This window comes from Rhinatrema bivittatum, chromosome 1 (genome assembly GCF_901001135.1).
Source record: "Rhinatrema bivittatum chromosome 1, aRhiBiv1.1, whole genome shotgun sequence".
In the NCBI taxonomy this organism is placed as follows: Eukaryota; Metazoa; Chordata; class Amphibia; order Gymnophiona; family Rhinatrematidae; genus Rhinatrema; species Rhinatrema bivittatum.
Window position 1 is genome coordinate 46,649,856 of NC_042615.1, and position 18,276 is coordinate 46,668,131.

At 42.8% G+C, this 18,276-nt stretch overlaps 1 protein-coding gene across 4 annotated transcripts in view; it reads left to right on the forward strand.

The window, feature by feature from the left end:
* The window catches only part of MMAA (metabolism of cobalamin associated A), a 43,020-nt gene extending 37,027 nt beyond the window's left edge, over positions 1-5,993 (forward strand). For all 4 annotated transcript variants that reach the window (XM_029601491.1, XM_029601410.1, XM_029601580.1 and 1 more), the window contains one exon: positions 397-5,993. In XM_029601491.1, coding sequence (XP_029457351.1) covers positions 397-684 — 288 coding nt within the window. In that variant the 3' untranslated portion in view covers positions 685-5,993. The remainder of the gene's footprint in view (positions 1-396) is intronic.
* The last annotated feature ends 12,283 nt before the right edge of the window (positions 5,994-18,276 follow it).

Below are 18,276 nucleotides of genomic sequence, written 5' to 3' on the forward strand. Positions count from 1 at the left end.
CTTCCTTTTCCTCCTAAACTGTTTGCTGCCACTGCTCTGTTCCTCCTGCCCATCACCCAACCACTGCTCCCACCTCCATCTTACCCTAGAATCCACTTCTCATTTGCTCCTCTCCAACATAACTGATCCCTCCCCCCACTTCCTCCTCCATAATGCCTAATGTAAAATTTATGCTAATTCATGCAAAGTGTGGAAGAATTTTCTAACCCTTGCTGCTGCATGAAACTGGGGGAGAGGCATGGGCCTGCTCTGCCTCCTTGTTAAGATCATGAGAAGCTCAGGTTTTGGCTGTATTCCATGCAAACACTGATTTGTAGGAAAAAGGAATTTCCATTTTCATGTTGGGTTTTGGCAGGTGCTCTTAGCTTTTCTCTCTTTTTTTCTTTGATCTAACAGGTGGTACGTATCTCCTCCAGAACTGGGGAAGGAATTGTGGAAATGTGGGAAAAGATGAGCACGTTCCGAGACCTCATGCTTGCTAGCGGCGTGCTGCAGAGCAGGCGGAGCCAGCAGCAGAGGGTGTGGATGTGGAACCTCATCCAGGAGAACGTGCTGGAGCATTTCAAGAACCATCCGGCTGTCCGTGACCAGATCCCCCTGCTCGAAGAGAAAGTGCTCAGCGGCCTCCTGTCTCCGGGGCTAGCTGCCGACCTGTTGCTTAAGGCATTTTCTGACAGATCGTAAAATACTGTATCATTCAAACACGCTCCTTGCCGGAACATTTTAAAATAAAAATAATAATTCGCAAGACTGTTACTCTTTCTGAGGCAAATTGAATTTTTCTACAATTTTGTGTAATTTTAAATAAATTGGGTAGAATTACCAAGCGAAGCACATATTCCACTAATTTCCTCCTATCTCTGTGACACCGGTCATTTTATCGCCATCTTCCAATGCCTACATTTGCCCACTGAACAGTTTTACCTAGTTAGACTAGATATCGAATCCCTAAACACCAACATTCCCCAGGAAGAAGCTTTGACGGTTATTGAATGCACTCTAGACCAGTTGTCCCTCTACTTCTCGTGTCCCCACCCATTTTCTCCTTAGCTTTGCACATCTTGCATTGACAGAAAACTTTTTTTGCTTTCAGAACTCGTTTTTCAAACAAAGGCACTGCTGTGGGGGCCACAGGGGCCCCTGACATACCTTCTCTTTATGTGGCGCATTTCAGATCACTCTGGATTTTTGACATTTTTCACTAGTTTATATTAACATGGCTCAGATTTATTGATGACCTCTTCTTAATCAGAGTGGGCACTGATGTCCAATTTTTTAATGCTTCTGGACTGGTTAAACACACGCAACATGTCCCCGTTTTCAAAAGCTCAAGCTCGTAGAAGTGCTGTAAACTTGTCTGTTCATGAGCGGGTTTGTCTTCTGACGAGCTGTCTCTGTTTTTGGAAGAGAGAAGTGAATGCTCGATTGGTTGCCTAATAGATGATTCACTCTCCTTATCCACTTTGCATAAGTTGAACGTTGGGAAGTTTGATGCAGTTATTGTATGAAACACTGTCCATGTTGGGGGACCGTGTAACTTCACTTCTCAGTTTGGATATCTCTGGATACATCTGAATCTTTTGTATTAAAAACTTTTTTGAATTAAGAACATAAGAAATTGCCATACTGGGTCAGACCAAGGGTCCATCAAGTCCAGCATCCGGTTTCCAATAGAGGCCAAACCAGGCCACAAGAACCTGGCAAGTACCCAAACACCAAGAAGATCCCAATTATAAATTTATGGACATAGTATTTTTTCTTGCCCTATATTGTGTTTTTGTTTGCTTAACTTGCAGTTTCCTGCAACATCCAGTCATCTTTTATTTCTTTTCTAGATACCCAGGTGTATGTTGACAATTCACTACATACCACTATTTTTCACAAGAATGCAGAGACAAACACACTATTAAGATATGATAGCGACCATCCTTGCTCCCTGCGGGACACTATCCCCACTGGCCACTTATTGTGCCTGTGACACCGATGTTCCACATGTTCTGATTATGTCACCCAAGTCTGTATCATGCAGTCCCAGATTTCAGCCAGGGTTACCCAGCCCGAATCATTAAGAGAATGTATGTGTGCAAGGATCTTCCCTTTATCCCTTCCCCACCACCACTCCTGCCTCTCTCTACCCCCTGACTTGTGTCCTACCCTGTTCTAATAGGATCAATGAAGTATGCACTAGCATTAGGGAACACTGCCGGTCCTATCTCCACTTATTTTATTCCGAACCCCCCTATGTTTGCTTTCTGGAGGGGAAAAATTAATTTACGTGACCTCTTGGTCTCTTCTACCTCCATTCTTGCTTCTTCCAGACATGCTCATGGGTCATTTCCCTTGTAACCAAAGCACAGCTTATCAGTTCTCTGAGTCATGAACCGAGTTTACTCATCCGTTCACTGCCTATTCAGACTGCACTACCACCGGTGTAGTATATATAGTTAGCTGCCTCTGCCCAAAGTTTTACGTTGGGAAAACTATCAGGAAACTTAAAACATGCATTTTTTAACATCTTGCGCATCCATCATTCATAAAATGAGGCTCCTTTGGTTTCCCTTTGGATTGATAAGAACCATCTTATCCCCAACTTAAGATTTTTTGCACTCAAAGTAGTTACTAGTCCGTCCCCCCCCCCCCCCCCCCCCCCCGAAGTGGCAATTTAGAGGCAGAATCCAGATATTTTATATTTGTCAAGGCTCCATAATTCCGACACTGTGGTACTTAAACAACTAGAAGTACACGACTAGGCAATCTTTTCACAGAATAGACCTACGGGGGGAAGCTTTTAACATTGGTTAAATTCCTTAAATGTATCTAAGATCCAATTTGATTGTCAAAATACTATTGAAGTCCTTGCTATTGCTAACTCCAAATGGGGTATTTGTTTGATTTATGCCCTTCCTACTGTTTTAAATGCCTGCCTGCCTGCCTACCTGCTGTCCTGGAAACCGTGATCTCTGTTGATGCTGATAAAGATATGATATTGGGTGATTTTAATGTTTTACCATTAAATAAATGTTGTGATTTTTATCTTAATCTCCATGGAAGCTTTGGGATGGGTTCAGGTTATTGAAGAACCCACCCACAGCTTAGGCCATGCCCTGGATCCCTTTATCTTGTTGTCTTTTTTTGTGTGTAAAAAAAAGAAAACAAAACAAAAACACCCTCTCCTTGCTAAGTCATATTAAGTCTACCTGTTCTATTGTACCATGGACCGACCATTGTCTTAGTAAAGTGAAAGCCACCGTCCACTGCGATACGAGGATTCCCCCTGCTCAAAAGTTTGTCTTTGAAAGAAATGGGTTTCACTTAAACAAGTTTGGTTGCTGATCGTTGAGGGAAGCCATTGTGTTCTCCAGTGAGCGAGCCATGATTTTTAGAAAACAGTCTTTAAAATGTTCTCTTGATAAGATTGTTCCTATTAGACCATTTAAAACCAATAGATCAGATAAAGCTCTTTGGTACAATACTGTACCAGTCTCCTATGAAAAAGTAACTGACAAATTGAGTGCTGCTGGCAAAAACCCAACTGCCCATGAAGCATAACTCTTAGGATTAAAAGAAGACAGAGATAAGGCTGGTGAAACCAAAGGGCAGTATTTTTCCTATCAAATACAGACTGCCCCTAATAAAGCTAGAGAATATTGTTCATTATAAAAATCTTAAAAGTTCCCAATGTGGAAAACAGAGAAATAAGAGGAAAGCTAGGTCCTGATGACTTTGGTCAATTTTTTGACAAAATGTCAGCACTTTGCTCTAAACTCCATCAATCTTTGAGCACTATGACACCCCCCCCCCCCCCCCATTTTATGAGATGAGTTTCAAGAAATTTCTGCTGACGAGGTTATCAGGTCAAATCTAAAAACTAATTTTTGTTCAAATGTCTATTAAATGTTTGAGGTTTGATTTGACCACTTTTAATTACTCTCTGAGGAAAGGCCTTAATCCAATTGACCTTAAAACTGCACTAGTACAGCCAGTATTTTTTCTTTTCTCTCTGGATGCTCTTGATCTTAGATGGAAATGTTTTCAAATCTCCTGTTTCTTAGTAAAGTTTTGGAGAGAATCCTTAAAACCATTTCTTTCTTTAATTTTTTTTAGTTTTGGGTACAATACTGAGATACTTCTATGTCTGTTTGATACATTTTAGAAGAATATTTAACAGTGGCCAAAATGTTTTCTTGGTATTGATTGATCTTACTGCAGCTTTTGATACCATTGACCATGTATTGTTATTAAGGAGACTCAGGGATGTTGGGTAGGATTGTATTGAAATAGTTTGAGTCCTTTTTGAAAGGATGATTGTAACAAGTAATTATTGATGACACCAAATATACTTTATATGAGATTGAGACTGGGGTACCACAGGGATCCTCCCTCTGCATCCCTGTTCAGTGTCTCTGTTGCCCCTAACTGCAAAGTGCTGTCAAGTTTGGATATTGAATATCATGTATTTGTAGATTATATTCAAATTCATTCCCACAAGACACTTGTTGAATGAGGCTATCAAAAAGATCTGATTGTTTGATTACTCTTAAAAATTGGTTGACAAATAATAAGCTGGTCCTGAACATGGAAAAGACCAAGATTTTATATCTTGCAAGATTCTCTTCTGCTGAATTGCCAAAGCATGAATTAGCAGAAAGATTCCAGATACTTATCTCTAGCCAAGTAGAGGGCATTATCATGACCTCTACTTTTTCTCTTCATCTGCAAATCAGGTGATCAAAAATGTCTTCTTTAAACTACATATGATTCACAGAGTACCTACTTTCCTTAATGAAAATGATAGTCGGGCTGTTATTCATGCCCTTGTTGAGTCTTCATTGGACTATTGTAACGCCTTGTTCTTGGTATTGCCTCAAACCACCTTGCAGCCATTGTAATATGTCCAAAATGTGGCTGTTAGAGTTGCTTCCAGGACTCCACCGTGCCATTATATTTCTCCTGTTCTTATTAAATTCCATTGGTTGCCTATGGTGTGGCGAATGTGTTTTTAAATTTCCACTAATGATTTTTAAGGGACTCTATGGATTGATGTCTCCTTATTTCAAAATGCATTGAAGCTTTACCAGCCTCCTAGACCTTCACAACAACTCTTAATGTCCCTTCTTTTAAAGAGGTCAGGCTGGAGGAGACTTGGGTGTGACTTTTTTTTGTGCAAGGCCCAATGTGGTGGAATGCTCTATCCTTAGGTTTTAAAGGAAGAGTTCTCACTAGAAAAACTAGTGTGTCCTGAGCACTATAAAGCCTATGCGACCTAAACATTTTTGGGGGCCAGAAAGTTATTTTTAGTGTTTCATTTTTATTGATTTTATTTTATGGTTTTATATGTTTTGCTATATTGGTTTATTGTATTATGTCATTTCAGTTGTGAATGTAAAATTGTAAACTACCTAGAATTTCAGAGGTGCAGTCTATACATTTTTAATAAATAATACACAGCATGTAAAAAATGAACTAGCTTAGGACTTGTGGATACGTTCAGGAAAGTGCATGCAGTGTTTGACAATTTCTCCACCTCTGTCCCCTCCACGATTACTCTCAGGAACTGGCAACATAGGCAGGGAGTACAAATACCTTCATGGCTCAAGTTGGAAATAGTTTCACATGTCTATCCTGGGCCAGCAGAGGGCAATAGTTCCCAGCCAGTTACCAATATGACTTGAGAAGCTGGTCTGGCTTGCAACACGTGCAGACAGGCAGGGAGTGTAGTGGTGTGGCTTATGGAACATTGGCGTGGCGTGGCCTGTGGTTCAAAGAAACAGCAGGGAAACACCCCCCCCCCCCCCCGTCCTTCCTTAAGTTTTTTTTCTTCTCCAGTTCTCTCTTAGGGGTCAATAAATGCCTGACATGGCGAGATGCACAGTGAAGATACGTGACTTGCTGCAAACAAAAGAATGGTATGCAGTCTATGCAGGGCCGGCGGAAGCACTAGGCGAACTAGGCGATCGCCTAGGGCGCTGAGCATTAGGGGGCGCCGAGCCGCTGATGGCCAATGGCCGCCGGTGGACGTCATCCCAATAGCGGCTGAGCGGTGAACTACTGCTATGCTGTGTGCCGAATACACACAGCAAGAAGATCGGCGGGGCCGTGGTGGAGCTCAAGTCACCACGGCCGGAAGAAAACAATCGCGTCTAAACCTGCTGGTGCTCCAGCTCCTTCCTGCCCGCGCGGCCCCGGAAGAAAAATGTTGCCGGAGCCGCGCGGGCAGGAAAGAGGAGGAGCAGCGCGGCTCGAGAAGTCCGGGCCGCTGCAGAGCCCATCCTGCAGCGCCCGTGAAGAGGAGGCCCAGAGGTGAGAGAGAGACTGAGGGTTTGTACAGTGTGTATGTGTGCGTGTATGAGATGAGTTGAGAGACTGTGTGTGGGAGTGAGGACCTGAATGTTTGCAGAGACAGCATGTGAGAGCCTCTGTGTGTGTGTGAGAGAGACAGCATGTGACAGTGAGAGCCTGTGCTTGAGCAAGACAGCATGTGGGAGTGAGAGAGAGCCTGTGTGCCAGAGTCAGACAGCATGTGCCAGTGAGAGACTGTGTGTATGAATGATTGTATGAGAGAGAGCATGTGACAATGAGAGCCTGTGCTTGAGCAAGACAGCATGTGGGAGTGAGAGAGAGCCTGTGTGCCAGAGTCAGACAGCATGTGCCAGTGAGAGACTGTGTGTATGAATGATTGTATGAGAGAGAGCATGTGACAATGAGAGCCTGTGCTTGAGCAAGACAGCATGTGGGAGTGAGAGAGAGCCTGTGTGCCAGAGTCAGACAGCATGTGCAAGAGAGAGACGGTGTATACATGATTGTATATGAGAGAGCATGTGAGAGTGAGTGCCTGTGTATGTGTGTGTGTGAGAGAGAGAGAGAAAGCATGTGAGAATGAGAACCTGACTGTGTGTTTGAGGGAAGAAGACAGATGGAGAGAAAAGAAATATGTTATAAAAGGAATTGGCAAAAAAATAAGAAAGGGAAGGTGGAAAAAAAAAAGCCTGTGACCAACTGATTAGAAAACTAAGATCAGACAGCAAATGTAAAAAAAAATAAATTATTTTTTACTGATTGGAACATGTAATCTTTGGGAATGTGCAAGAGTAGCACTTTCTCTATGCGGATCTCACAATGTACCATGAGGCCTGCACAGAGGAGGCAGCAGAATGGGCTTCAGTGCCAATAGTAGCAATCAGCACCTCCGCAATAGCCATACAGCAACAGTGACAGTGGCAGCAGAGGAATGAGAGAGGCTCTGAGGTTGCTGGCAAAAGAAAGAGAGGGGGGTCTCTGCCTTTAGTGTGTGCATGTGTATGAATGGGAGTTTGCCTGGCGGTGTATGTGTGTGAATGCATGGGTGCCTGCCTGAGGGTGTGTCTGTGTATGAGAATGAATGGGTGTCTTCCTGGGGTTTGTATGTGTGAGAATAGATGCCTGCCTGTTTGTGCTGTATGTGTGTGTGTGTGTGAGAATAAATTGGTGCCTGCCTGGGGGTCTGGATGTGAGAATGAATGTGTGCATGCCTGGGGGATGGGGAGGGAGTGGTGTGAAAATGAATGGGAGCCCGCCTGGGGGTCAGTGTGAGAATGACTGGGAGCTTGCCTGTGTGTGTGTGTGTGTGTTTGTGTGAGAACGATTGGAAGCTTGCTTGGGAGTGTGTGTTTGTGTGTATGTGAGGGAGCCAGTGAGAGCATGAGTGTGTATGAGAAAATCCAGGGGAGTAAGAGTTTGTGGGGGGGGGGGGGGGGTGGAGGGGGAGAGAGTGCCTTAGAGCCTGAGTGTGTCAGTGTCTGTGAGAGCGAGAGGTTATGGTTGGGTATAAGAGCATGAATGTGTATGTATGTGACAGTGTATGTGTGAGAGAGAATGGACATGTGAGTATGTGTGAGAGAGAGAGGATAACCTCAATCAAGAGCTCCCATGTATGGACAGCAGGGGCTTTTTAAAATCCTTATTAGTTTTAATTATTGTGTGTTATTTGATATATGTGCTGTTTTGAAATATTTTATTGGTTTTAGGAAATTGTAAAAAATGTATATGATTTTAATTAATAGAAATTCTATTTATCAGTAGTTTTAAAATATTATTTTATTAGTATGGTTTTACTATTATAACTGATGCTTTATGTTTCTTGATTTTATTTGTTTTATGAAGAATGGTGGTTCTGTTTTTCCATTGTTAATACACAGAGTCTGGCTTCTTGGGGTTTCCATTTCAGTTTTTGTCTAATTTGTGCTCCTTTATTTTGTATTCTGTATTTGGTGAGGGTCTGTCTCTGCTCTGTGTGTGTGACCATGATGAGAGATTCTGCTAGCATAGGGATCTATAGCAATCGGGTTTGTTTTGTTTCCTCAGTAGGTGGAGTATTGGTATTCTAGGACCCAGTGTAATATTTACCCTTGCTTATTCACAGGTAGGGTTATTGTTGTTTGAGTCCTTGGTGTTATTACTGTTATGTTATGATGGGATTGCAGTATAGATTTTGAGTGTCTTTTTTGTGGTGTTTTGTGTTAGTTCACAATGTGCCTGGCAGTGGAAGCTGTTTGTGCTGCTGTTACTGTGAAGTGACAACAGAATTTGAAAATATCTTTCAGTATGATGAGCTGTAAGGGAAACATCCAAGCTCCATTGTTTGGGGGAATTTCAGTGGATGCACAGAGTTACAGAACTGGAGGTACAGGATTTATATTGACCTTCTGTTCCTTCCTATATATTCCTGACTTCACTCTCATAGCCACATAGAATCAGTTGACTGAGGCTATCAACATAATTTTATAGTGTGAAACTGGCCAGCTTTTTAAAATAACGCAGAGGACCCTTTGGACTTTTTTATTAACACTTTTTTTTAATAACCAATTTTAAAGCAGGATCCATGCTATAGAGGTGGGTGAGATGAAGAAATGTCATTTTGGCGCCCCCCCCCCCCCCCCCCCCCCCCAATTCTTCTGTCTGGAGACACCACTGATTTTCTGTGACCTTAAGCATTAGTACAAGAAGGATTAAGGGGGGATGCTGGAGAGGCACACAAATGCATTGGCCCCCGGGCACCGGAGACCCTTGGTACGCCACTGGGTGCGAGCCATATGGAGCCGCAAGTGGTGGCAAAGAGGAGTGGAGTTTGGCAGGCCGCAAGCAGTGCCCAACCTGCTTGCGACCCAGAAAACCCCAGTCAGCGGGCGTGATCGAGAATGAGGTAAGGGTCGGGGCCGAGACCGGGGGGGGGGCGCAAGGGAGAAGGCTCGCCTAGGGCGCCAAATCCCCTTGCACCGGCCCTGAGTCTATGTGTCTACTAATGAACAACAATTGATTGCAATTCATTGGACATATGCTTAATGACATTTCTGCTTAGAGACCATACGATGCATTTTTCACACTCCATCTGTGCAAACATGAATTTTATTTGATATAGCAGAGCCCCTGATGCAGCCCCTTTGATAGAGGGTGAAACTCGGCCTGAGTCGGGCGGTTTTAAGATTTTAAGTCTCCAATAAAGGATTGAATTTCGGACATCTTGGCTTCTAATCCTCATTTTGTTGCCCCCACTGACATGGCACTAATACATGATACTTTAAATACTGTGTGTTATTTAATCTCAAATAATGTGGGTATGGCAATTAGCAGCTTTGCTAATAAAATAACGTGGCTTGCCTCACAGAATACAAGCCATGTTCTTTTTTTGAATGTTGGCTGCAATGCAGCCGTTATAGTTAACTTTCCCCAGGAGCACTTGAGTGCTAACGTGCAGCCTGATGCCCCCATGCTGGTGCTTTAAAAGGCCACAATGGCCTGAAATCCTACCCCTCACATGTATAAAAGCCCCTTACGTTAGAAGGTATTGTGCAACCGCTGCTACTTCTCGAGGTGACCCTCAAGTGAATAAAGTTGACAAAAAATGAAGAGTAAGGCAGTGATGCCCTACCCCTTACCCAAACCTCTCCGAGAAAAAAAAAAAGGCCCCTCCCACCAGTAGATGGCACTCACCCTAGTCCACCTCCCTGCACAAAACTGGTGGAGTCCGTCCGTCCCTCCCCCCCCCAATGCTCTGGACCAGCTGCTTGCTCTAGTTAACATGGTGCCAGGTGGCCATCATATTAGGTATATTCCTAGTGGGATAGGGGTATACCTAGGGCCCCCTGGTCTCCTGCGATTATGTGGCCATGTGAAGGCTTGTAAAATTTGGCCCATGCACAGAATTGGCCAAAGTTTTGCTGTGGGAGACTGGGGGACTTTTACAAAATGAAAGCATTGGTGGCAGTAGATACCACATTTCCCTTCCTTTCTGCTTGCCCGTGGAAGAAAAACAGCGGTGGCAGTGGATGATGCAATCTACCCTCTCCCCCTACCCTTCCCATTCCAGATAGATCTCCTCCCTCACGGGCTCCTATTATTTTAAAAGAAGAGTAGGACGCCAGCCTTGCAGCTCCTCCGGCATGACCTCCCTCCTCCTGGGCCGGGCACCTGAAGGGTGCACTTTTATTTTTGTAAATGATATTTTATTAACCATTTCTAACTGAACACAATACAATTGAACAATAAGATGTACAAATGGTTTCATTTATGATTATTATACATTGAGCATGGATAAACGTATGAACTATTTCCACAGAGCCAGCATCATTTAGGTTTAATCAAAATATCATTTTTGTACAGAACCACCTCCCATAAGTTCCAAGGATGCTATGCTAATTAATGTTGGTACAAATATGGGGTTCTGTTAGGTAGTGATGGATCTATGGCATCTGGTCACGAACTGTTTGGGATGTCTGCCTCCAAATCCAATACAGTTGCCATAATGCTGAAAATCTAGGTATGTTATGATGTTTTCAAGCAGTTGGTTTACAAAGCTCACACATCTTATCAACCTTGGATATGAGCATATGAATGGTGAGTGGTTCTGCACATTTCCGATATGCTGCTGAAACACACCTTGCAGCTATTAGAATTTGATGAATCAACAGCCATTCAAGTTTGGATCTATCTAAGGATATATTCAACAATGCATTTTCTGATGTTAGCCTGAAATATTTGCCGTAACATGTTTGATATTAACCCCCAGAAGAAGCGTATTACTATTGGGCAATCCCACCACATGAGAAAAAAAAGTTCCTCTGGCACCACATCCTCGCCAACAAGAATCTGTGCCATGTATTTTTGCCTTATATAATTTAGTTGGTGTATAGTATCAGTGTAAAAGCACTTTATAACTATTTTCTGTTAATGAGGCTGATATAGAGCTCCTTTTTGGTATGAATAAAAATTAAATCCCAAGTGTCTGTGTCCAATTCTTTCCCTAAATCGCTCTCCCACGCTTTTACAAATGATGGCTTTTGACTGATGGGTGCACTTTGAATCAAATGATCACCCTTCCCCCATCCCAATCTTCCCTCATTAAAATATACTAACTTGCATGCCGCTGGAAAAAGTGTTTTATTAATGAAAAATATATAATATATAAAAGTGATTACAGAGAAATATTCTCAGAAGTTAAGTTCAGTTTTATAAACATTTAAGTAGCCTAGGGCTACTAATTACTAACCCCTCCCCCCTCCAATCCTTGTGATGTGGGAAGGAAATATAATGTTAACAAGGAACCTCTCAGAGAGCAGGGAAGAAAAGCACCAAAGCCACAGGACAAGGGACAAAAGTAAACAAACATATGGTTTGGTGACAGAGACAGACAGCCAGTGTGTGCGATGCTGCTGCTGAAATACCTAAGAGGCACATTGGAGCAGATTTTAAAAGTTGCGCGCACCCGAATTTTATAACATGTGAGTGCAGCCGTGCGCATATTATAAAATCAGGGGTCGGCGCGCGCAAGGGGGGTGCACACTAGTGCAACTTGTGTGCGCCGAACCCTCGGGGAGACCAGCTGGCTTTCCCCGTTCCCTCCATCACCTTCCCCTACCTGTCCTGCCCCCCAGTCCGAAACCCCCCCCCCCCCCAATACATTTATTTCACAAGTTAGGCCTACTGGCCAGCTACCAGCACGCAATCCTCCGGCCCAGCAGCTGAGGAAAGGCCTCTGACCAAGCCCCTGCCCCTGGACCGGACCGCCCATGCCCCCAGACCACCCATTTTTTCAAGCCCCGGAACTTACACGCATCCCAGGGCTTTACGTGCGCCGCCAGGCCTTTTGAAAATAGGCCTGGCACACGTAACCCCCTACGTGCGTAAATCCAGTTGGATTTATGCGCGTAGGACTTTTAAAATCCACCCCATTGTGAATTTGATCTGTGTCTATGTCTCAGGAAGATGAGCAGCCTGTCTAAATATGGGGGTGGGGGAAGCCATTCAGTTATTGATAAAGAGGTCTGGAACTATAGGAGGGAAATCTTATGAGATTCCCTTACAGAAAAGTGCTAATGAGAATTCTGTAACTGTTTGTAGGTTGGCACCATCTTAAGTCTTGTTTCTTGTTAAGGGAGGACAAGTGAATTCTCTGCGTGACAGAAATCGTAGTGAAATTGTATTCACGCTGCATTCTTGAGGTGTGAGGAGATTTTGCAGTCAGGAGTCTGGGAGTTCTAGATTGCGGATTTGAACAGAGATTATACTGCCTTATGTGAAAGTGACTCAGACAGAGAAAGTACCTGCGCTGAAGCCACCTGTAAGAAGACTTTGCTGTAAAACTGAGCTAAAGTTAGCAAAAACTTAGTTCTAAGTTTTGCACAGTGGCTTGAGAGAGAGTATGCTAAACTGAGAACTGGGAGATGTAAGGTGAGGTTAAGCTACATTTACTGAGAACATTCAAAATACAAATAGGGAAAAACATTTCCCATATTTTTATTTTCTTAGCTCAAATTCAGTTTTCGCCAAGCTTCCAGAGGATGGTGTGAGGGCAGTCTTTCTCCAGATTCTGGAAGATGGATGTGAGAGTGTAGACAGGTTTCTTCTATTGATTTTATTAAGGGAGACAGGTCACTCCACAGATCTTCAGCGGAGAAAGCCAAGCGGCTGAAGAACGGCTAACAAGACTTGGATTGGCCGCTGTTGGAAACAGGATACTGGGCTTTATGGACCCTTGATCTGACCCAGTAGGGCATGTTCTTATGTTCTTAAGAGGATGCAGCCCAGCCATGAATGGTCCACCACATTGGAGAAGAGTGCCAGCACCTGCAAGAGACTACCTGCAAAACTGTGAGCTCACAAATTAACAGTCTGAGTGATCAACTATTCAAACTCCAATCCAGAGCTCTGGTATACATGAGGTGCATTTAAGAGACTCGCACACACTTGCCTATGGGGAGAATCCTATGTTGAGAGGTCTTTCTTTTATGATTTTCAGATAATTTTAAGGAAAAGAATCAGATTTTATGGACAGTACATTCTGCTAAGATGTGAAAGTTCTGTCTGTGCACCATATTCTGAGGTTCCTATTAACCAGGGTTAATAGATGTGTAAAGGTACAAATAATTGGGTTTCAAAGTGTTTTGTAAGTTGATTACTTAGCTGTTATTAGGTCACAGTTTGGACTGTTACCTGTAAAAAAAAAAAAAAAAAAAAAAAGTATGGAGTAGGAAAGCATCATTTACCTGTTGTTTATTTCGAGTTTGTTCTTCTTTCTGTTAATCCATTTCATTCTTCCAGCAGTAGGCAGAGTGACAGGCATTTATTTCAGTGTCTGGCTCTTGAGCAGATCTACACCTTCCATCCTCCTAGCTCCCGGGCAGTATAATTTTGTGCTGCATCCTAACCTCCTTCCCCTCTAGCTGCGGGAGAGGCTTTGGCAGGGTGGGATTGTAGGAATGGTAATAGGGCCTTTTCTCCATCGGATCCAGCTTATCGCAGGTCGATAGGAGAATAGCTACATCACTGTTAACACCTTACCTCTTGGCACTGTGACGAGCAGGGAGCTCCTGGGGTGACAGCATCACATCAGCAAGGAGGCACACACAGGTGCTTCTGTTGCGCTGGACCAGAATTTCCCAGCCTTTTAAAAGCCCAAGGCACCCCTGCATTAACAAAAACGTTGCATGGCACACAAACCTTCATGGAGATGGAAAGGGCTCGTGCTGTTGGCTTTGTTCTTCCAGTAAACATCCATGAATTATCACCAGCCTCCCATCGGCATGCACCATCTGCCATTGGTTGCATTTGGAGGTTATCCCTAGCCTCAGCAAGTTTTTCCATAACACTGCCCCTTGGCCTTCAGCCACAATTAGGCCCTGCTGCTGTACAAAGAGGAGTCTTACCTTAGGACCTCAGCAGAATCAGCAATATCGCGTCTAGATGAAAATCTTTAATGACAAGAATATCATAATTAAAAACCAGAATTATAAAATGACGTTATGTTCACATATTCAAAATTTCTTCTTACAATTGCTTTCATGTCATGCTTTCTATTCATCGGGCTTTAGATCAATGGCAAAAAAAGTTCATGTTAGATGTCCAATGTTATAGGCTACTCACAAGTAACGTGATGACATCTTCACATCTGTCAGATGTTTTCATTACTGATAATTAAATACTGTGTCATGGTGTAGACGTTATTTATTGCAAACTAGACCAATCTATTGTGCTAGCTATTTATTTATTTATTTATTTATTTTTTGTTATACCAAGTTTCATGACAGGCATCACATCAACCCGGTTTACAAATAACAAAGAGTGTAAAGCATAACGTAACGTAAAAAACAATATTTTCAATAAGAACCTTGAACTTTAAATACAGTGAATCAGATAAAGGGAGAGAGAAAGTTACAATAAAATAGGGAAAATTAACTTGGAACTGGAAGAGGGGAGAGATTGAACAGCGCAATATTTACATTTCAGCCTATTAATATAATAGAATAGCAAAGTGAAAAAATAAGACTATGAAACGGTACATAGGTAACCAAATGAATAAATATGACACAGATGTGAATGGTAATGGTATGATATATACTCAGCAGGAATTGATGAGAGTGGGTTTGAGGTTGGTTGATTCGTGTTTACATCCAGTTATTGCATATGAGTTTGTGCTATTGAGTGGAGGTTTTATTCAAGGCTTGGAAATGCTTTTTTGAAAAGCCAAGTTTTTAGTCTTTTCCTAAATGTCTAAGTTGGATGGAGTTCCTATGGAACTCCATCCCACCGGACCTTAGACAGGAGCCCAGCCTCCCAACCTTCAGGAAGAGACTTAAGACCTGGCTGTTTAAAAAAGCTTTCCCGGACACCGATTAATTCTATTCAGCCAGATTCTACCACTTCCACATGTAAAAATGTTATTACTAATGTAAATACCTATACCTAATGTTATTCTCTTTCTTTTCTTCTCTCCTCCCAGTTCTATTACCTTGTTATTTGTAACTGCTTCCTTCTACACAAATAGGTTATTGAATTGTTTACTGTACACCCCTGTTATATGTAAACCGGCATGATGTGTTTGCAACATGAATGCCGGTATATAAAAATTTTAAATAAATAAATAAATAAATAAATGTTAGAGAGCATGGCTCCTGTCTCAAATCAGGTGGAATAGAGTTCCAGAGAGCTGGACCTGCTGATGAGAAGGCTCTGAGACTCAAGGATTTATGTTGGTAGGTTTTGGCCTTTGGAATTTGGAGTGACTCTTTGTAGTATTCCCTGATAGGTCTGGCGGAAGTGTATTTAAGTGGTATTTGTAGGTCGAGTTGCGTGTGTTGGTTGATAGTTTTGTATATGATGTTAATGGTTTTGTACATGATTCTATAGTGGATCGGTAGCCAATGGAGGTTTTTGAGAATAGGTGAAATGTGGTCAATTTTCCTGGAATTTGTAAGGACTCTGGCTGCAGAGTTCTGAACCATTTGTAGAGGTTTGGTATAAGAAGCTGGGAGGCCTAGTAGTAATGAGTTGCAATAATCTAGTTTGGAAAAGATTATTGCTTGCAAGATTGTTCTGAAGTCCTGAGTGTGGAACAGCGGTTTAATTCTTTTCAGGATATGTAATTTGTAGAAGCAATCCTTGGTGGTTTGGTTAATGAATGGTTTGAGGTTGAGACGATTGTCTAGGACAGTGGTTCTCAACCTTTTTTCTGTCGGGACACACCTGACAGATGGTTCTCACATGCGTGACACACTGACCCATGATCGTCACAGGGCTAGATGTAAATGTACAGTTTGCATCCACGGGAACCCCCCTGATCCACAATAATGGATGTAAAGCAGAATTATGACATTCCCCATTCAACTCATCTACAAAAAAGATATTCTGGTTCTGGTGTCATCTCAGTAACAGCAACTCAAACTCCTTCTACTTTCAGGCTCAATAGCCCTACTTATGAAAAGACAGCAGTTTACCACCAATGCATGTCCTCTTGAGAAAACGCAACAAATAAGACTGATAAAACACTTACATGCTAGTAAAATATCTCTGTAACAGACACAGAACCGACCTAACATACTCCCAGGATCTGTAGTAATGCACATAAACTAATCCACACACAGTTACACCTGTATTATGGAATACACTCAAACAGGAGCAACCCTATCTATGAAAAGGCAACACTATAAATATTAAAATCAGGCCCTAAAAACCAATACACCTCTTATTAGGAAAACAGAACTAACAAGCAGCTATAGATCCCCACACAGAAATAATTGTAAAACTATACTAATAAGCAGAATAAATGTTTCACAACAACTATGAACAGAATAACATCCAACAATTAAAAACTCATAAAAACTATTAAAAATTCTCCAAACACCAATAAAATATTTCAAAAAAAGCAGACACATCACATAATATTAAATAATTAAAATGGCAGTCAATCAAGAAAAATAAACTTAAAAAGCCACCTTTACTTACCCCCTCCAGCAGCTGTCCTACTCCTCTTCCATGCAGGCTGTAGCACACACCAGAAGCAGCAGTAGTGGCTAAGCTCTATACTCATGGTCCTCTTCCTTAGGGCCCATGTCTCTCACACACACACACCATACCAGTCATGCCCCCATGACCAGTTTCTGTCTCTCACACACCAATCATCTCCCAGTCTTTGACAAACACACCAGTCACCTTCCTGAACAGTTTCTCTCATGCCATACACACACACACAGGCTTCCCACTCCCGTGTTCCACTTACATATATGGGCTTCTCACTCTCATAATCACTTTCTCTTTCTCACATACACTCACCAGTCTCTCACTCCCATGCTTGTTCTCTCCACATGCACAGGCTTCTCATTCCCATAATCACTTTCTTTCTCTCACACATACACACACACCAGTCACCTGATCTCTCTCATGCATACACACACACAGGCTTCCCACTCCCATGTTCTCTTTCAGATATACAGGCTTCTCACTCCCGTGCTGTATCTCACACACTCCCATGCTCACTCTTCACATGCACAGGCTTCTTATTCCCATAATCACTTTCTTTCTCTCTCTCACATACACACAAACACACACCAGTCACTTGATCTCTCTCATGCATATACACACACACATAGGCTTCCCACTCTCATGTTCTCTTTCAGATATACAGGCTTCTCACTCCCATGCTGTGTCTCACACACACACAGGTTTCTCACTCCCATGCCCACTCTTCACCTGCACAGGCTTTTCATTCCCATAATCACTTTCTCTCTCTCACACATACACACACACCCGTCACCTGATCTCTCTCATGCATACACACACACAGGCTTCCCACTCCCATGTTCTCTTTCAGATATACAGGCTTCTCACACACTCCCATGCTCACTCTTCACATGCACAGGCTTCTTATTCCCACATACACATACACACACACCCGTCACCTGATCTCTCTCATGCATGCATACACACACATACACAGGCTTCCCACTTCCATGTTCTGTCTTACATACACAGGCTTCTCCCTCCCATGCTGTGTCTCACACACACCCAGGTTCTCACTCCCATGCTCACTCTCTTCACATGCACAGGCTTCTCATTCCCATAATCACTTTCTCTGTTACACACACATACACACACACCAGTCTCTCTCTCTCATTTCCATGCTCGCTCTCCACGTGCACAGGCTTCTCATTCCCTGAATCACATTCTCTCTCTCACATTCACATACACACCAGTCACACCGTCACCTTACCAACCAGTCTCTCTCATATACATGCACACACACAGGCTTCCCACTCCCATGCTTTCTCACATACCCAGATTTCTCACTTCCATGCTTTTTCTCTCTCTCTCTCTCTCTCACACACACACACAAACACACATCCCTGACTGTCTCACATACACATCAGTCATCTCCTTGAGCAGTCACTTTCATTGTCTCTCACATATACACATACATCAGCTCTCTGACCAGTTTCTCTCAATCACACACATTCTCTCACACACAGGCTG